The sequence below is a fragment of the Melozone crissalis genome, unplaced genomic scaffold (assembly GCF_028551555.1).
Source record: "Melozone crissalis strain CALT ecotype California unplaced genomic scaffold, PUWL_Pcris_2 ptg000013l_1, whole genome shotgun sequence".
In the NCBI taxonomy this organism is placed as follows: Eukaryota; Metazoa; Chordata; class Aves; order Passeriformes; family Passerellidae; genus Melozone; species Melozone crissalis.
In genome coordinates this window covers 47289671-47310500 of record NW_026535791.1, presented here as the reverse complement: position 1 = coordinate 47310500, position 20830 = coordinate 47289671, and the positions used below count along the sequence as shown (strand labels likewise).

General features: G+C 41.1%; 2 protein-coding genes across 5 annotated transcripts in view; one reads left to right on the top strand and one right to left on the bottom strand.

Annotated features, from left to right (window-relative positions):
• Window positions 1-7593, top strand: part of FHL2 (four and a half LIM domains 2) — a 143704-nt gene extending 136111 nt beyond the window's left edge. For all 4 annotated transcript variants that reach the window (XM_054271813.1, XM_054271814.1, XM_054271812.1 and 1 more), the window contains 4 exons: window positions 354-528; window positions 5067-5236; window positions 5865-6051; window positions 6767-7593. In XM_054271813.1, the coding sequence (XP_054127788.1) occupies window positions 354-528; window positions 5067-5236; window positions 5865-6051; window positions 6767-6918 (684 nt within the window). In that variant the 3' untranslated portion in view covers window positions 6919-7593. The remainder of the gene's footprint in view (window positions 1-353; window positions 529-5066; window positions 5237-5864; window positions 6052-6766) is intronic.
• Window positions 7594-9691: 2098 nt separating this feature from the next.
• Window positions 9692-17228, bottom strand: CUNH2orf49 (chromosome unknown C2orf49 homolog). Its single transcript, XM_054271724.1, has 4 exons — window positions 17091-17228; window positions 15088-15254; window positions 13508-13880; window positions 9692-11227 (listed from the first exon to the last, which is right to left on the bottom strand). Exons 1-4 carry the CDS (start codon window positions 17226-17228, stop codon window positions 11171-11173), a joined length of 735 nt encoding a protein of 244 aa, XP_054127699.1. The 3' UTR covers window positions 9692-11170.
• Between the last annotated feature and the right edge of the window lie 3602 nt (window positions 17229-20830).

Below are 20830 nucleotides of genomic sequence, written 5' to 3'. Positions count from 1 at the left end.
AAATCAGCAATAGATAAGGAAAATAGGGGAAGGCTATCATATCTATTAGATAACAAGTTTTAATCCAATTCAAAAGCTGGGCTTTATTCTCAAAGGAAATACCTAAGTGAAATTAGCTGCTCCTCTGTCACAAACAAAAAGGGTTACTTTGAACTGAGAAAGGGTTGATAGTTGTCATGAGCTGCTCTTGGTTATCACAGCAAAATAAGTTCACCTTTGTCAGAACATTTTGTTTTCCTCAAAGCAGCCCCAGATCCTGGCTGGAGTTCAGATTTGGATATGTCTGCATTCTCTGAGCTTCCAGTTGTGCAAACTATTCATTCCACTTACTCTGTGGTTTTGGATTTCTGCAGGATCTGTCTTATAAGGACCGCCACTGGCATGAAACCTGCTTCCACTGCTTCCAGTGCAAGAATTCCTTGGTGGACAAACCTTTTGCTGCAAAAGAGGAACATCTACTTTGTACTGACTGCTACTCCAATGAATACTCTTCCAAATGTAATGAGTGCAAGAAGACTATTATGCCAGGTTAGGATGCTCACTTTTTGGACTAAATAGAAAGCCCAAACTCAGCAATATTTGTGAGAAATGTCTCTCCTTGACTATCTCTACTAGGTCATGCTGAACTATGTAAAAAACTGGTGATGGTGCATTCTAGCCCACTTCCATGACCAGAACATCCAATGTACATAATGGCTTATGGAAGAACTTTCATTCACGTGAAAATTTTGTCTAATTACTCAAAATTTAGCTTCTCTCAGACAGATGAAAAATTGATCAAAGTGCCTCTGAGGTCTTTCTTGAGCACAAAGATATGAAGGAACAGGAAAGAGCTATTTTTATTTTGACCTTAAACATGAGGTTATAGTATTAGATTGCTAAAACCTGTTCTTCTTACAAAAATACTATAGCATTCTGTGATGATTTGAGGGCCTTAATGTTGAAGTGCTATCAGTGCAGGAATAAAATATTAAAAGGCAGTTTGAAGAATCCTTGTACAGACTCCATAATGATTACTAGTTACTTTGTCAGCTGGTTCTGACATTGGTCATCTCAGATAAAAAAGAGAAAACCACAACATTTTGCTCCTCGGGTGTAAAAATGAAGACTCTATGATGAAATAGAACAATATTTGAAAGGAGACAACCCTATCTATTCCAAGTTTAAACATCCCCTATTATTCTATATGCACCCATTTTGCTGACACAGAAATAAAAACTGACATGCTTGAGAATAGCCAGTACTAGTTTTAAAGCTGGAACTCTATGACACAGGAAGTCCATTCTCATCCCAGAAAGTTGGCTGTATCCTCGGCTGCATCTAACATAAGAAGAACACAGAACTGTTGGAGGAGGTCTGGAGGAGGGCCACAAAGAGGGCTGAAACACTCTGCTTATAAAGACAAGCTGGGGGAGCTGGCATTGTTCAGCCTGGAGAAGGCTCTGGGGAAACCTGTTTGCAACCTGTCAGTACTGAAAGGGGACCTGTAACAAACCTGTAACAAAGATGGGGACAAACTTTTTAGCAGGGCCTGTTGCAATAGAACAAAGTGTAACTTTTTTAAAGTAAGAGAGAGTTGATTTAGATTAGTATGAGGAATCAGTTTTCTACAATGAAGGGCTAAGGTAGAACACTGAAACAGGTTGCCCAGGGAAGTGGTGGATTCCCCATTCTGGAAAAAATTCACGGTCAGTTTGGGTGGGGTTCTGAGCAACCTGATCAAGTTGAAGATGTCCCTGCTTACTGCAAGGGCTTGGACTAGATGATCTTTAAAGGTTTCTTTCAACCAAAACTGTTCTATAAATCTATGATTCTATAATGTTATGTGTATATATTTTTAGTACTGCTCATCAGGTTCATTGCCATTATCAGTGATTTACTGGGTGGATCACTTTTTGTCTATTATGCCAGTTATACATAGATATGTAATAATGGAGGCTGGATTGAGTGACACAGAATCTCTGCTTCTCTTATAAGCCAGAAGAGAAGAAATCAGTTTTTGTAAGCTTTGCGACTACTCACTGGTCTCTAGCTGCTTACCCAAGATAGCTGAGATGTCACCACACTGGAAGAGCAGTACACTCATCATGTTTATTCTACCTACACAGCACACTGTGGTAGTACAGGAGCTACAGCAGAGGAGTATGGTCACCATTGAAAGCATAATTTATTTTGAAAGAACCAGCAACTGATTTGGTATCTTTTGTGGAGACTGCTAGTGCTAAACTTGCCCTTTGCTTTGAGCCACTAAATGCAAAATGTAGATCACAGAATTACAGAACCACAGAATGACTAGGTTGGAAGAGACCTTCAAGATCATCAAGATCCAACCCATACCCTAACACCTCAACTAAACCATGGCACTGAGTGCCACATCCAGTCTTTTAAACACATGCAGGGATGGTGACTCCACCACCTTCCTGGACAGACAATTCCAGTACTTTATCACTCTTCCTGTAAAAAACTTTCTCCAAATATCCAACCAATATTTCCTTTGGTGCAGCTTAAGGCTTGTGTCAGCTGCTGCCTGGAGACAGAGACCAACCCCCACCTGACTACAGCCACCTTTCAGGGAGTTATAGGGAGTGATAAGGTGACCTTTGAGTCTCCTTTTCTCCAGGCTAAACACCCCCAGCTCCCTCAGTTGTTCCTCACAGGGTTTGTGTTCCCAGCCCCTCTCCAGCCCTGTTGCCTCCTCTGGATGCGCTCAAGTGTCTCCATGTCCTTCCCAAACTGAGGGGCCAGAACTGGACACAGCACTCAAGGTGTGGCCTCACCAGTGCCCAGGACAGGAGCAGAATGACCTCCCTGCTCCTGCTGGCCACACTGTTCCTGACCAGGCCAGGAGCCCTTGGCCTTCTTGGCCCCAGGGCACACTGCTGGCTCATGTTCAGCCAGCTGTCACCAGCACCCCCAGGTCCCTTTCTGCCTGGGCACTGTCCAGCCAGACTGTCCCCAGCCTGTAACATTGCAGGGGGTTATTGTGACCAAAGTGCAGGACTCAGCACTTGGACTTATTAAACTTCATCTTATTGGGCTCTGCCCATCCATGCAATTATTCCAAGTCTTTCTGCAGAGCCCTCCTACCTTCCAACAGATTGACATGTGACAAAGAGCTTAGTGTCATCTGCAAATTTGCTAATGAGGGACTTGATGCCCTCATCCATGTCATCAATAAAAATGTTGAACAGAACTGGCCCCAGCACAGACCCCTGAGGGACACCCCTGGTGACAGGCCCCAGCTGGTGCAGCACCATTCACCAGCACCCTCTGGGCCCGGCCATGCAGCCAGTTCCTAACCCAGCACAGAGTGCTCCTGTCTGAGCTGTGGAAGCTTTACCATGAGGTGCCCATTTAAGTGGTTACAAGCTTGTTCTTTCAGTCCTTCTGCAAACCCAACTCACGCTGACTTCAGTCTAGTAGCTAACAAAACTGGGCTGTCCCCTTTTCGAGTTTCAATGACAATACCATCCCGAAGAGAGCACAGCTGCAAATGTAAAAATAAAATTCTAGACTATTAAAAAAAAATCCATATCTTCTTTCTCCAGATTATTTTTCTTTCATTGCTCCTTGACATGATATTGGAAGTTACCAGCATAGAGAGGACATTATTTTTAGAAGGTGTCTGTTAATAAAATGGAACAAAAATATTCAAGAATGTAAGCATCAGAAAGATTATTAATAGTTCCCTTACTACTGATGCAAGTCAATTTAAAAGAACAAAAAAACCCACCAAATAATCCTGTCTCTCAGCAGAATTTAATGAGATCATAAAAGAAGAAAAATATGCAACTAGTAAACAAAGATGAATTAATGCTTGAGAAGGGGGAAATTGTTAAACCCTGCAGTAATAGAGGCAGAGAGAATTGGCATCAAAGGCATTAGTGTGGTTCTTTTTCATTAGCCAACTCAATCAGTTCGTCAGTCTTCCAAGTATTTGACTTCATGTTTGCTGTTACAGGCTCCAAGAGCGATGCAGAACTGTAGGAAAAACATTTGTTTGTTTACCCTTCTGGCCAGTATCAAATATTTTGACTCAAACTGGTACATAGAAATCATACCATGTGCAAATAAATTTATCTGTATAATAGGGCATCTCCAATTTCCTGGAAGGGCTCAGAGTCCACCTGCCATACAGTGGACTGAATCTGCAAAGAACACTATCTGAACCCTAAAACTTTGTTCTAGAGAAGTGCATTTATTTTCTAACTACCATACTATTTCTCTGCTTTCCAATAAAAGGATTGTTCAAATTCCACATTTCAACCATATTTTCAATTCAACCGAAAACAGAGAGAAAGCTTTTTCTTACTGGAAGTTTCAAGAGACAGAAAAACATTTAGGATAGGTTCTGTTGAGCTGGAAACAATTGTGAACTTATAATACACCTCAATGAGAACAAGAAAAAGGCTCGAGCAGATATGAATGAATCCTTTGTCTCAGACAGAGACTGTATTTCATTGGGAAAAGGAGGCAAGGTGCTTGCCAGGAATTGCATGCCTCATCCTTGACAGTGTTCAAAACCAGGTTGGATCAGGTCCTGAGAACCTGGTCTAGTGAGAGGTGTCCCTGTCCATGGCAGGGAGTTTAAAACTAAATGATCTTTAAGGTGTATTTCAGCCCAAATCATTCAATGAGTCTGTAATTAACCAGGTACCTTGCTGCTATTTGAGAAAGATGCAAAACAGATGTGGAATGAATGAAGTCAGTCTTTAATGAGGAATGGCCTGACCTCCACTCAGCACTAACAGCAGCTTATATTGATGTCTGTCCAATTCCCTTGAATCTTCCTGTGCATTGGAATTCATTATTTGCCTAATAAGACCACAAAAAGCTGTTCTAGGCTGCAGCTATTTGCAATAAACATTTCTCTTCTTTGCAGGAGAAGAGATCTCCAAAAACCTAAAGTGGTACCAAATACCATGCAAAGCTGGTAGGAACATTAAATAGCCTCTAGCTCACAGCTGCAATGCTTCTGGACTGACAGACAGGTGCCAGGAAAAACAGAGCTACAAACTGCATCTATCTCATCCAGAAGCTCACTTGGTGCTCTATTCTCGTTACAGGTACTCGGAAGATGGAATACAAGGGCAACAGCTGGCATGAGACCTGCTTTATCTGCTACCGCTGCCAGCAGCCTATTGGGACAAAGAGCTTCATCCCTAAGGACAATCAAAACTTTTGTGTCCCCTGCTATGAAAAGCAGTTTGCCATGCAATGTGTCCAGTGCAAGAAGGTAGTGCAAGTTTTGCTTATGTGACACCTAAGAGATTGAAATCCTTCCCATTTTATATCCAAGTAGGCAGAATATCTCATTTTTGTATATGTAAAAAGATTAAGAATTAACTGGTTTTAAGAGATTATATAATTTCAATTCTACTTACTTGTAAGAGGAAACTCCCTGACAAAGTCTTGAGAAGCAGAAAGTAAATGCTTCATCTAAAATATGAAATAAATCAGTTTTCCCAATGAAAGGAAGTTGAAACACATCAGGTAATTCCTCCACCATGAAGAAAGGGACAGGTGAAGGAACAGTGAAGAGTCAAACTCTGGTAAATGCATATGAAAAGCAACATACAGAGAGTAGCTTGAAAAACTGAGTACAATTGAGAGTGAGATTTTACAATATATGCAGAATAAAGTACTTTTAGCATGGGGCTTCTTTTTATAAATAAGGAAATTACAATAAAGCACTTGCATGATTTTCTCAAGGTCAACTCCAAGCAAAATTATAATCTTGCTGTTGCTAAACCTTCTCCTCCTCCCGCCCACAAAAATCCCATCAACCTTCCTCTTTACCAAATCAAAATACAAACTTGCCACTCTTAAGAAAACACCTTCTTGTCTTTTTTTCCCTAAAACAGGCTATCACCACGGGAGGCGTTACCTACCGGGAGCAACCATGGCATAAGGAGTGCTTCGTGTGCACTGCGTGCAAGAAGCAGCTGTCTGGACAGCGCTTCACCTCCAGGGATGAGTTTGCATACTGCTTGAGCTGCTTCTGCAACCTGTACGCCAAAAAGTGTGCTGGATGCACAAACCCAATCAGTGGTAAGTCTCTCATGGCTGTTTTGTGTCTTGAGATGCTACTAAAGGCAAAACTAAAAAATGTCTGACCTGGTACAAGAAATGCCCAGCTAAACCTTTTCATGGAACTTCAGCTAGTAATTTTTGAGGTTAAGCAAAAGGCAATTACTACTAAGAGGTGTTTTCCCTTTTTTTTTCTTTTCTTTTGTACAACTTCAATACACCTGATGATAACTGCCATAGCATCAAACTCTAGAATGCTTTTTTACTAACTTGCTTCTTTTCCTGAGGCATTCTTCCTTCAGAGTTATGAATCAAGTCATGACACATGACAGACTTCATTTTTAATTGTCTAAAATGCACCTCTACAAAACATAAATTAACATACTCAGGTGCCATAAAACATTCTGTAAAAAACTACCAGAAATCTGTTCAGAGTCAGGTGCTTTGCTTTTCTTCTGCTGCACGTTGCAGGGCCATTTCATGGAAGCTCATTTCTGCCATTATCACTAGGGATAAGCCTTGCTCATTAACTTTGCTGAAAGCAACAGAAGTATTTGAGGATGAAAATGTTAGTCACTATAGAATAAGGATGGCAAAATTAGTACAGTAACAAACAGATTTGCCACAATGTCATTTTTTCACTGCTGTATGTCATATCTCTATGGTCAGTCTGCATGACCTGATGGCTGACCTGCCATTGTTTTCTTGTAACAGAACGATTTTGCTTTTCAAACAGGACTCGGAGGAACCAAGTACATCTCTTTTGAAGAACGGCAGTGGCATAATGATTGCTTTAACTGTAAGAAGTGCTCCCTTTCATTGGTGGGTCGTGGCTTCCTCACAGAAAGGGATGACATCCTTTGCCCTGAATGTGGAAAGGATATTTAAAGCTCAAACTAAGGGGTGAAGAAGAAGGGATGAAAGCCGTGCTTGCAATATATAGTCTGAAACACATGGATGTTTGGAGCTAGCTTTGCCACTCTGTGTCTCACTGTATTATTAACATTTCTTAATCTTTTTCTTTATACTCTCCAAATCTGGAGGGAAAATAGCTTGAGAATCTCTAATAGCAGTGTTGGTGTTTAAGATTTCTACCAATAACAAAAACTAATGCAAAACCCATGATGTAAAACTGTTTGGCTGTTTTTGACATAACTTACCATTTTAAAGATTTTTTTCCTAAAAAATATTCCAGTTACAATTGATGCAGTTCAAGGATAACAATGGCCACACACAATACATTAATAGGTGGATATCCAGGGTGAAGCCTTCTGCCCACTGAAATTAATGGCAAAGGACATTCAATTCCAATAGGGCTGGTGTGATCCCGGTGTTCTTGAGCTATGTGACAAGTGTGTGCTGTCAAGTCTGTAGAAAGACTGCAAAAGTAGAGCGTGTTCCAATGTACATGGATTTGTGACATGCCATAAAAAGATAATGATGAAACAGTGGAAGTGGGAGTGCTTCATGACAGGTACATATTTTATTGCATGTCTAGGTGATCATTGTGTGAAGTACAAGTTCTGATCGACAATGTCAGTATTACAGTTAGTTGACATTACACTGCACATTGTATTTTTCAAAATAAAACTGTTTAAAACAAAACTGTGATTGTGGTTTAATTGTCTTTACATAATATTTACAAAAATGTTTTCACATTCTGAAGAAACACAATGCATAAAAACACAGTCCTTTTTGCACCCAATTTTTGGGAGTGTGAAGTTTAGACAATTCTCAGAAGGGTCCTGCTGTACAACATAGTCTTTTACTAATTGAAGTTAGTGGGAAAATTACCAGCAAAAATAAAAAAGTGTGTGAAAACACACACTGTACTGACTGCAGCTGATAAAAATGTGTTCATAGGCTCTAAACTCAAGCCCAAAATATTTTTCTTCTCAGCAAGCAAGGAGGTCAAGACAACTCAAAAGACATCCATCTATCTTTGCAAAAGTCAGAAGTTTAACTTCTATAGTAGAGCATGCTTTAATTTTGTTCTCTATTGGGACACAAAATACTCTTTGTTGTAGCATAATTTCTGCTATGTTTGCCACAGCAGCAACTGTCAACAACAGCATGCTGGCAGGACAGTAACATCAAAAGGAAATAATACAAAGGAAGATAAACCTTTTCCCAAAGCACACTGCAAGAAATATGGCCATGTTATGTGATTCACAGACCCAGTACACCTTCCAGATGGAATTCATTTGTGTTCAGAAAAAGGAGGAAAGAAATATGTCACACCCCCAACAGGAATATTCAGATGTGAAATTAAGATTTAGGAATATACTTACTATGTGTGCTACTGGGTAGGGAAAGTTTTCTCCTTGAGTTTGTCTCTTAGCACCAAGTGCAAAGCGCTCACAGGTCATTCCCCTCTCATTAATTCAACCATGTAAATAGATGTAGCAGATCAGATTTAGTTTATTGCACACCATTTGAAGAACTTGGCTAGCTGACATTTTTGAAGTGCACACTGCGCTAATCAGAACTCAGTGAATGATTAAATTCTATTCCTTGGTGATTTCATTCTACGATGAAAGCTGTAGCAATAGCCACAAAAATCCCTCTTTATCCACACCTCTGAAAGGAGGGCAAACACCTCACTCTCCTCAAGGGTCTGGCAATCCCCAGCACACTGCAGCTCTGCTCTAGTGCTTTGCTGAGAGAAGAAAGATTCCTTTGAGCTAAAGGGGCAGTGCCCCTGTACTTGGCACTGATGAGAAGCCACATCTTGAGTCATGTGCTGCCCCTCACTACAAGCAGGACAGAGGTGCTGGAGTGTGTCCAGAGAAGGGCAGTGGAGCTGAAGGGCAATGGAAGGGGCTGAAGCTGGGAGCTGCTTAGCCTGGAGAAAAGAAGGCTGAGGTGAGACCTTCCTGCTCTCTACAACTGCCTGAAAGGAGATCATAGCAAGGTGGGGCTTGGCCTCTTCTCTCAGGCAGCTGTGATAAGACAAGAAGAAACAGCCTCCAATTTTGACAAGGGAAGTTCAGGCCATGTATTAGGAAAATTTTCTTGACTGGATGTGGTAAAGCAGCGGAACAGACTCTCGGGGAATGGTGGAGTCACCACCATCCCTGGAAGTGTTCAAAAAACACAGACATGGTGCTTTGTGATCCAACTTAGTGTGCATGTGGAATTCAAGTGCAGGTTGGACTTGATGACCTTGGAAGTTTTTCCCTAACTTGATGATTCTAAGAAGGCAGTAGGAGCAGCACAGCTTGCACCTTGCCTCCCAAGTGCTACAACAGGTAACAAAATGGCCCCAGCTTTGGGGAAAGGCAGGTGAAACATGCAAGGCTGGAAAGCATCCCAGCCTGGAAACAGGACTGCTACCACGCGAGAGCAGCATGATGCTATTATTCCAGTGCAGTTCTGCATATACCAACACACACATGCTCCTAGCAACTGGAACTACACAAAATACATCCTAGACTCTAAACCACTCACAGGAAGCCAGCCACAAAACAGAATTCCCGTCAGACTGTTACACAAGTGCAAAAATCAGCACTTCATGTGATACTCCCTGCTGCTACTGCTGCAAAGCAACTACTGACCCTTTTACCTTATAATGCTGATTACATCAAGTCTACTGAAATATAACTGTATAAAATGGATAAGCTTAATTACATCACAAAAACGAGGCACTGTTTCATTTGCTTTTAATTTAATTTATTCAAATAGGATAAGGCTACTTAAAAGACAAGTCTTTACATAAAAAAATGTACATTACGTTAAAGTTTGCTGTACTCAAGTACAAAAACTGCACAAATGTTTAGTAAAAGGGAGAGAGCACACCATTTCAAAACACACATTCTTACCATTTTACAGCATTCAAGAGGTGCCTTTTACGTCATAACAGTGAATGGAGAACTTCTGTAAAGTAAAGAACTAAGCTACACTTTTTGGTTTCAATATAAACCAATATTAAAAATGTAAACAAGCTTTCAGACCACCACCAAACTTCTTTTACTGGGTTAACTAAGTGGATTCAGAAGTTGATTCTTTTTTGTTTTACCAAGTCTGGGAGCATTCTTATTATTCTTATTTGCCATTCGTATCTAAAACTGATCTAAATTGGCTTCACCCTGAGCCACTGAGTTTTAACAAAAATGTTTCCATTAACTTAATTGGATTTTTGCCCTGTGAGGCACTACCAATAATCCAGATGAAACACCAAATTTCACAGAAAACCAAAATCCATCCTAAATTATCACAGGAAGGGAAAACAGGTTTGTGGGTTTTTTTCTAGAGTGCAATTACATGTGTTAATGCTCTCAAGGTACTTCTGTCTTCCTATCCACATCCCTCTTCAACCATCTGTCGGCTGAAAAAGCACTGGCCTGTATTCCATTGGTTTTCCCCCAATATTTTATAAATAAGCATGACTGTAACCAAGAAAACAATCAAATTTCCTACACTGGCACATTTTTACACTTATGCATGTAAAAAATATGCCTGTGTACTTAAGAGAACGTGGCACTACTCCATTCACTACTTCCTCTCGAAGTTTCATATCACGTATTTCCATCTGTGCATTCCTTGTTTCATATATCAAGAGAAACTTCAATTTGAAGTAATGCTGTTAAAACAGTTCATCTCTTATTACCAACCTAACTTGCACTGCAAATTCCACACTCCTGTGCAACAAAAAGGAAAAAAAATTCTGCAGACTATCTTATCAGCAGAATGGTCAGTTTTCTCACCTAAATTAATTGCCTTTTTAAAGCCAAGAAGGCTCTAGGGATCACTCTAAATTTCAACAGATATTTTAATATTTAATCAGATGTGGAATAAAACTGAATCTTAGTGAAACAATGTGCGAATCACAGTGACATGGAGGAGATGAACTATAATAATCTTGAAAACTAAGAGTGGAGGGTTTAGTATAGTGTAATATCACCACCTTTTAAAGAAGTAATTAACTACTTGGTGTACAAGAGTGGATACTTTTAAGGTGACTGGTGATAGTGACTCCAGCTTTACAACAGGGAGTTGTTATACTTGTTAAAACTTCACAGCAATCTGAATCTCTGTAAGTCTGTAAATTTTAAAATAATTTTATTTCAACTGTTTAAATATGACCTATCTATTTGAAAATATGGAAGTAATGTTTATGTTTTGAGCACCATTAGCTACTTCATGGCCATGTAACATGCTGGATTTTCTTCTTTGCTTCTGAAGGCTTTAGGTCATTCTGGAATACAAGAAAATATATAATTATTCTCAGAGATACTGTGCAAACAGGAGTCAGTCGTTAATCTGGTATATTTCAATCTGGTACTATTGCAGTTCAGCTACAGGCTACTACAACAGCTTTCTATTGCCATCTTGTGGAGAAAGCTAAATATCACAGAATTTCTCTGATGAAGATAAAAACAGAGCCAATGAATTTAACTACCTGCAAATCATACATGTGTTTTGGTTTTCAGCAACCAACAATTAAATATTCTTAAATATTTAAAAATTTCTTTCAGTTATGCAGCTTAGAAACAGGTACATACTGGAGTTTCAAAAAATACTTGTGAGGTTATTTCACGTTGTCTTCTTAAAATACTTGTTGAAATGGAATTGTATTAAGGAAAATTCCCCAAATACAAAACTAGGAAACCAATTTATTTTTGTCAAATAGTAAAAAAACGTTAAAAAGAAGAAAAAGAAAATCTGGTCTTCCTTTGTAATGATCTGGATAAAAAGAAGAGAACTAATTGCCAAAGCCTCAGATGAATTCATCTTTCAAGTCCCCCTGCCCAAAGAAACCTGTAAAAATCAAGAAAACCTAAAGCAAAGAAACACCAGATGAAGTGGTAAAATAGCTCCCTTTCATCATCTAAAGTAATAATAAAAAACAAATTCTGAGAAATTAGAGCTTTAAAGGCTCACATAAGCAGAGGAAATACAGGTATATGAGTTTTCAAGAGTATACTGCAACACACTGGTTCAGGGAGCACAATCTAGAGATTGCTGCTCTCTTTAAAAAACTTTCAGTGTTAGTTTATTTACAGGTTGAAAAGGCTGAAAGGTGTAAGGGAATTAGACCCAAAGATAATAGGGACAGTTCTGTGCTATTCATTAATTTTTTCTTGAACATCAAGGGACAGTCACTTGCTTGGAGACACAGTTGTCTTTACTGTCATCACACTAAAAACAGATCAGGCTTTACAGCTATCTGCCAAGTAAACGGATTCTTCCTGACAGCATCACTTTCTATTCAATAGCACATTTAAATTAAATGCAAAGAAGCTATGAGTGGTATACTAAACAAGCTTCAAAAGCTCTGTAGGTTCAGATCTGCCAATACTTGGAAGAGTTCCAAATACTGAAAGAAGTTAGTAATACTGGTAGTAGGAAACTACCTACACCTCTCAAGCATAAATTCCATTCAGAGCCTCAGCCATGATTCTTTTAAAAGCTGCTAAAGGTGTCTTTCACAACAGCCATGTGTTTTGGTACCCATGTTTAACAGAAGTCTGATGGAATGTACCAGGCCACACACCAGAATACTACCTACATTCTTTCATTAAAGGATTTTTTTAAAATATGTTAATATTTTTATATATTACTATTAATATAAATGTTTTATTGTATCTCATGAGGCAATATTGAGAAAACAAAGTTCAGTGTCATGTCTTAGGAAAATGCTAATCAATGTAACTGCACACTGTATATCTAAAGCTCCCCCTGCAGTTCAACTGAGAACAGATATTTCTATTTCTTCCTTTGAAGCCCAGATTTAATCCTGATATTCCTGTATTCCAGCGGAAATGTGAAAACTCCTTCATTTGTATCATGAAGGAATACAACACAAGTGTTAATACCTATGTCTGTATTGTGGCATGTTTTTAAGAGACAGGCCATTTCTCCTTGGCCATGGACAAGCCCTGTAATCACACCATTGCCAAAACTAACCACTGCTCCTTGTCCCCATCTGGCAGCTACGCTCAGCACCACTGCCTACACAGAAGCTTCCTACTGACAAGTACAAATTTCCTTCATTCTGATACTTCCCAAACTAGCTATGCTTTACTAATACTCACTGTTTCTAAATACTGTACTGTAGGGGGATAGAATATAAGGAAATATAGTGTAGAGAGTAATCTCACCCCTAAGGAGTTGCAGTTGGGCCAATTATCAAAGATTAGGAACAGACCTGACTTTAACAGGCCACAGCTGTAACCAATGAGAAGAAGAGTGCTATAAAAGAGTGGGGTGGCTGGTTGAGAGGGGAACTGGGGTTAGTTGAAAGAGAAAGAAAGAGTCAGTGCTCTGAGGAGATGACCATGAGAAACACCAAGAAGGTATGGAACCTTTGCGATAAGAAGACAATATTATGGAACCCCTGCAACAAGATGATGACACTCTACTATTACTCCAAAATAAAATCATTCTGAAAACTCTTGCAAGGCTCTAACTTTGTCTCCTTTAAATCTCAATTTTAAAAAAGAAAGCTGCAAAACAAGATACTGCACAAACGTACCGGCGAATCAGATTCCTCTTTTGGAACAGACCTCTTTAACTTCACAACAGTAGTTCCTGCTATTGGAGACAAAGGATAAACCTTCAGACCAGTCAACACGCTGCTGTCAGTCTTTGAAACATTGTTCTGCTGAGCCTCATTATTCCTTATTCCCAGCTTAGCGTCCTCTGACAAACTGGAGGCAGACAGGTACGTGGAGGCATTGGAAGGAACGGATAACCTCCTCACGGTGTTGGTGGTGCTGCCAGCGGGAGGAGGCTTCAGGCGATCGGCAGCTCCGTTCTCCGTCTTTTTCACCTTTATGCTTGTACTTGTCGAGTTGCCATCAAACACAATCAATGGCCGCTTCCTTAAACCTTCCACCGTTGTAACACTGAAAATGCAAATCACAAAATTCACAGAAACATAGGTTAGATGATCAAAATATAGCACATCCGTGACATGAGTAATTAAAATTAATTTTATCCTACCTGAAGAAAACATATATCCCAAAATACTAATATTAAACTCTGAGATGTCCAAACTTAAATAAAAATAAATATACTTATATACACTTACATACACTTAAATAAAAATAAAAAGCAATAAAAGTTACTTCCAAAATATAAAGGCACAGGGGGCTGTGTGAGGACCAGTGCTCCTCAGCAAGAAGAATTGCATGAGGAACTGTCTAAGCAGACAACTACAGCTGCACAACCAAAGTCACCATGCTTCTTCCACTGCAGTTACTCTAGAGTAACTACAGAGATAACAGGTGTGAAGTATTTCAAAAGACGAGTATTTAAGGAAGGGTGCGCTGCCTTACCTGCAGGAACAGCATCTCATATTCTGATACTTTTAAATTTCCCTGTTTCCACTCTTATTCAAAATCATAATGTTAAGGTAAATCCAAAAGATTGTTAGCTAAGGAATAAAAACACTAAGCAAAAAACCCACACCTTTTTAAAATAAGTCTTCTTTGAATAGGAACCTTAAGTGGATTTAATGACATTTTTTTAATAGTTTGTGCCTTTGAACCTATGTGTAGTCAGAGCAGGCCAGTTCAGTAATCACTGATTCATTCAAAGGAATACTATCAAGCTAATATCGAAACAGTATTATCAGAAAACATCTTAACTGAGAAAAAAATAAAGTACAAGGTCAACATAACTCACACTATATGAATTCAGAGTTTTTAAAATGCGATGCTCAAGAATGACAAAGAGAAAGTGTTTGGAAAGTGCAGGTTTAACAAATAAAAAACCCAAACCACCATTAAGAGATATAATATTCCTGTTTAAAAACTTCAATTTTCAGTTTTGATAAAAAGACCTTTTGCACCTATTTCAGCACACTAACAGTTTCCTACCCAAATACTAACCTCATGCTTCCATCCTCAAGTCCACAGATGTAAACAAACTGAGGTACTCTAACCTCTTATGCACAAGGAGAATAAATTTGACAAAAGACAGCTCGGTGTTTTAGCCATTGCTACAATGTAACAATATCCAAAAGCTGTACAAGCTTCAGTAATCAGGCAAAGATTAAACAAAATGCATTGTCCTAAATTGTCCAAGTCTGGCCCAATAAAGCTAGATTACCTTTTCTTCTCACTTTTCAAGTCATTTTGCTGTCTTTTCTTTTCCATCATTCTCCCCCATCTACTTTTTGGCAAGTCACGCTGAGGCAGGGGAATGGCATGTTGAATATAGAGATCAGTGAGCCCATCTTTGTCCATCTTTACATCATTTTCACCTAATATATTTTTCTGTGGGGAACAGAAAAAGAGTTGTTACTTTTATGACAAATTCAACGTTCAACCATCTGAGTGGCATAATTTCTTATTTCAAAATCCACTGTATTGTACTGGGCCAGGGTTCCAGAAGTAATGGGGTGGCTGGGATGATCAGTTTGGAGAGGCCATGATCTGCTCAGTGCCCACAACAGCCTGGTCTCCTCCCTTCCTACTGTCAACTTCCTGCATTTTCTGTGTGGATCACACTCAGCCTGCCCCTTCAGTGAGGCAATGGGAAACACAAGATGTTTTGGTCAGTGCATAGTGGTTTCTTTTTCCACCATCTGCAACTGCATTTCTCCACATGTCTCCTCATTTGCCTCTTCCTGTGTGTCCTTTGAAGTCTCCTGCCCCCAGTGTCTGCTGCTCTTTAAGTGCATTTGAGCACAGGTGCCATGAGCAACTCTGCTGCAAATTCAGGGGTGTGATGGGCTGCTTTCTTCAACAGTGTGAGAGACATGGACCCAGCTGTGACCAGCACTGGGCAGTCATTCACCTTTGCCCACACAGGTCAACCCTGTAGCCTCTATCTACCCAAAATACTGCAAGTTTTCCCAAGGAAAACAGCAGCCAAAAAGGGGAAAAGTTATGACAGACATACTGTTGATGGCTGATGTTTTCATGCACTCTTAAACACGCTTCCCTGAATCCAACTACAATACCAGGGCTCTTTTTCACATGTCTAGAAAACAGACAACTAGAATGTAATGCAAGTCGAACTTTTAGATGTAGAACTGCGTTATTTTTACCAATTCCCCAAAAATAATGGAGATAAGTTTCATACCAACATGAGGAAGAAGTTCCTTACATTAAAGATGGCAGAGCACTGGAACAAGCTCCCCAGTGAGGTTGGACTCCTCCTCTCCGGAGACACTCAAAACCCACCTGGATGTGTTCCTGTGTCACCTGCTCTAGGTGACCCTCCCTTGGCAGGGGTTTGGACAAGATGATCTCCAGAGGTCCCTTCCAACCCTAACTATTCAGTGATTTTAGGAACCACCAGTTAGAACACCAGATTTCTTTCTAATTGTGTATTGTTTTGTGAACATTTCTTGGTACCTCATGCCAAATTTATGAAAAACTCCACTAACATCCTAAAGATTGAGGTCATTGAGAGCAGGCCAAGCCTCTGCCACTACTGATTCTGGCAACACTTCATGACTTCTGATGTTGGCCTGAAACCTGTCCATAGAGGCTGCATGGACAAAAGCACATGAAAATTCTTTCAGCTTATACAAAACCCTGAAACTTTAATTACTATTGTTTCATGCACCTGAAATTTTCAGCCAAGGCAGTAACTAGTATTCCAAACACCAAATAAACCTTTTTATGGTCCTAAACAGTTTATAACCCACTTTCAAACTCAACTATCAAGTATCAATATTTATGGATTAAAGCATTAGCTTGATTGATTACACAGGCTGCATTTGTTTAATTTGTAAACTGTTAGGGTTGGAAGGGAGCTCCGGAGATGATCTGGTCCAACCAACCTGCTCAGGCAGGGTCACCTAGAGCAAAACACACTGGGTATGGACGTGGCAACTTTAACAGTGTAAACTCATCCTTCCACAGCCACTTTTACTGTATGCAGACACTGTCTCAATTTGGGAAAATTGCTTTTGAGCACCCTCGGTGTTCAAGCACAGCCCCTTTGCAAACACGGAGACATCTGCCGCGCCAGAGGCTCCTCTCCGCGAGTTCGTGGTGTCCAGAGCACCGACTTGGTGCCTGCTCTTCCCTGAGCGCCGTGACTCTCTTCTCCCCGCCTCAGGGGCCGCCGCTCCGCCCGGCCCGGCTCCCCGGACGCACCTGCTCCAGGGTGAGCCGCAGGAATTCCTCCGAGAGCAGCTCCGGATGCAGCAACAGCAGCTCCGACTCCGAACGCCCAGACCCGCACTCCTCCTCGCCACCGCCGCCGCCCACCCGGGCTCTTCCCTGCGCCGCCATCTTCTTCCCCCGGCGGCCCCTTCCCGGCTCCCACAATCCCGCGCGCGGAGGGAAACGCGTCTCCAGAGCAGCCGCGCGCCGCGGTGGCGTCACGGCCGGAGCGGGGCCGGAGCGGGGCAGCGGCGGGGAGGGACAGCGGGGCCGGGGGTGCGCCCTGCCAGGACGGCGCCGCTCCGCGGGGCAGCCGGGTCAGGGCAAACACACAGAATCCCACAGAATGACAGAATATCCTGAGCTGGAAGAGGCCTACAAGGATCATCGAAGTCCAGCTCCTGGCCCTACTAAGGACAGCCCCAAGTATTACACCCCGTGGCATAGAGTGTTTTCCAAATGCTTGAACTCTGTAAGGCTTCGTGCTGTGATCACTTCCCTGTTCAGTGCCTGACCACCCCTTGGTGAGGAACGTTTTTCTGATATCCAACTTAAGCCTCCCCTGATATGGCTTCAAGCCATTCTCTTGGGTCCTGTCGCTGGTCTCCAGAGAGAAAGGATCAGTGCCTGCCCCTCATGAGGAGCCGTGATAAAGTCTTTTTTCCGTCTCCTCTTCTCCAGGCTGAACAGACCAAATGTCCTCAGCCGCTCCTCACACGGCTTCCCCTCAAGGCACTTCACCTTCGTGGCCCTACTTTGGATGCTTTCCAATAGCTTTATGTCTTTTTTTATACTGTGGCACCCAAAACTGCCCCAGCACTCGAGGTGAGGCCACCCCAGCTCAGAGCAGAGCAGGACAATCCCCTCCCTTGCCCAGCTGACCATGTTGTGCCTGATGCCCCTCAGGACAGGGTTGGCCCTCCTGGCTGCCAGGGCACTGCTGATCCATGTTCAACTTGTCACTGACCCCCGGGTTCCTTTCCATGGCACTGCTCTCCAGCCTCTTGTTTCCCAGTCTGTACATCCAGGGTTGTCCCATCCCGGATGCAGAATTCAGCACTCGCCCTTGTTAAACATCATACAGCTGGTGATTGCACAGCTCTAATTTGTCTGGGTTTCTCTGCAGGGCTTCTCTGCCCTTCAGGGAGTTAGGTGTTGCTGATGAGGTGAGGTCACCCCCCAGCAGATAGCATGGAACCCACCGGGAGAATATCTGTTTTATTGTCATTCTGTCAGCACACCAGAGTGCGAAGGATTTGTGCTGCATGCCGGATGTGCTGCATGCTGGATTTTTGCTGTGGAATTAAACTCAATCTCCGTCCTGCCCATAGTTGTGACACCCACTGGTTAACGCTGCTTGATAAGCAACAACAAAAGTTGCTGTGTAATTCTGAAATACAATAGCTGCCTGCCCGTTGGTGTCTGTCCCCCCCCCCCCCTTACATGTTTAAAAGCAGAACGGAGAATTACAAATGGTTACATGTGTAAATAACCGTGTAGTTTTTACAACATAAAATTACAAGGTAATTTGAAGTACTTGAGGCATTTTACAGAATTGCAAGGCATAGGCAACAATGTAACACAATAAAAGTACATGCACGTGGAAGGAGTTGAAGATACATGACTATGTATGTCACTTTAGAGCCTACATATATATCGCACTTCAAAAGGCATAAATTCGAATTTTCAGTACTTAAAAATCATTTAAGTGTACAAGTAAGTAGTAACATTAAATGATATGGCTTCCTCAAAAGTGTCTTCTGGCAGTATATACAATTTGTTCCCTTGTGCTTTTTCTCTTCAGGGAAGCGGCATCCAAGGGGAAGCATGGGCTGGGTGCCAGGGCTGCCCAAAGCCCAACTTTACACTTCTGTGCCCAGCAGGCACACAGCTATTTTCATAATAGTTCTATTTTCATTTTCTCATTCATTTCTCACTTCAGCCAATTATGTCACAAAATCAACTGAACTCAAGTTATCTTGTAAATGAATATAGCTTTTAGGGTGAATGTTCAGCCTGGATTTGGTGCTTATTTCAATGAATGAAATTACTTTCTTGTAAACTGCATGGATCATCTCCCTCTTCCTAAAGTACCTTATAAGTTCTGCCTCACAGAAACATATCCTTGCTAACTGAATTAGTTGTGCTGATCAAGACTTTCACCCTGTGATTTTCTTATGTTACTATTTACTTTGTAGGCATTTGTACCCAAAATTATAGTTCCTCTTTGATTAACCAAAGCATGTCCTCTCACAATAAAGTTCTGAAAGAGATGAAATGCAAACAGTCTGATAAAAATATAATGCTTCTTTTCCAATTGCTGTAAAAATAATAGAATTTTAATGAGCTATATTGTTTTCATACACTTGTTGAGTGATCCTATTACATTTCATAGTAGAGGGGTTTTTTTGTATTTTTTTGTTAATGCAATAGAGTAATTTTAAATAAATGATACCAGTATCATTTTCTATTATTTTTCTTTTTAAGATTTTACAATTAGAAAAAAAAATGCTTTACATCTGTTCTGATCCTTGCTCTTTACTTTGTTCATTAGGTGAATATGTTGTCCCAAAATAGCTTCTTTCACTCAGCGAGCAAGAGGCCAATCCACACAGAGAATTGAGATATTTGAATTATTTACAGTTCTGTGCAGAAAGAGGTGCTGGGCAGCAAATCCACAGAGCCAGCATGATGACCATCAAAACCTACCATTTACATATTTTAGCAAACAAAGGCATTAATTTTCATTGGCTACAAATTACATAATTCTTTCATTAATTAATCTTCTATTGGTCAATGATTCCCTCACTTCTCATGCTGATTTAGCCTGCACAGTCTTCCTCTTCTCTTGAGCCAGTGAGTTTCTTGGGCAGTGATTCAGTGATTGTAGCTCTCCCCCTGCCAGAATTACCTTTTACCCAGTCAGAGCTGATTCCAGCAGAGTTGATGAGCAGGCTTTGTTAGTTTCTTCCTTATCTTGGGAATTTTGCCAAATGTATTTGTGGCCCTCAAAGTCTGCATTCTTTGTGTCCACTATCAGGAGCACACCCTTCTCGCTGAGCTGTGTTAACCTCCTCCTAGGTCACTGAGGCATGCCAAGCCCTAAACTTTAACAAGGCAATTCTACCGATAAGCAATTTGTCTTTTTAACATTTAATAGTTGAGAGTTATATATATTTATTTATATAAATAATAGTAGTAGTATAAGTCTCTTATAATATATGAGACTTATATAATATATACAATACTATATACAAACAGCGTTATTGTAAGTCTCATTATAGATATTAGACTTCTACTATTATTAAATCAAATTTGAGTGAGGGCACTTTCTGGGAACCTGAAAAAAGTATCTCCCACATATATATGTGTGTGTGTGTGCATATATATCCCAAGGCTTTGGGCTCTCTTATGTATCTATTTTAAATATATATACAAATAAATATATGCATATAAATATTAGGATAGATAGATAGATAGATAGATAGATAGATAGATAGAAAGATAGAAAGATAGAAAAAATAAACGCATCAGTCTCTCCTCCCGGCTGCCGGGTTCCGGAGCTCCCCGGGGCGCTCCGGGGGTGCGCTCCCGGCCGGCGCGGCCCGGCTCTCCCGCACGTGACCGGACGCGCCTCCCGCCGCTGCCCGTGCCCGGTGACGCGACCGGGGCGGGGCCGGCTCCGCACCGGAAGCGGCGCGTCCCCCCCGCCCGCCGCCGGCGGATCGCAG

What these genes read in the sequence shown, in the direction of transcription:
- CUNH2orf49 (XM_054271724.1), bottom strand. Translation starts at nt 17,228, where the DNA reads ATGGCGGCGCAGGGAAGAGCCCGGGTGGGCGGCGGCGGTGGCGAGGAG. An exon ending in TGCGGCTCACCCTGGAGCAG is followed by an intron (nt 15,255 to 17,090) that starts GTGCGTCCGGGG and finishes TGTTCCCCACAG; the next exon opens with AAAAATATATTAGGTGAAAA. An exon ending in TTGAAAAGTGAGAAGAAAAG is followed by an intron (nt 13,881 to 15,087) that starts GTAATCTAGCTT and finishes TTGCATTTTCAG; the next exon opens with TGTTACAACGGTGGAAGGTT.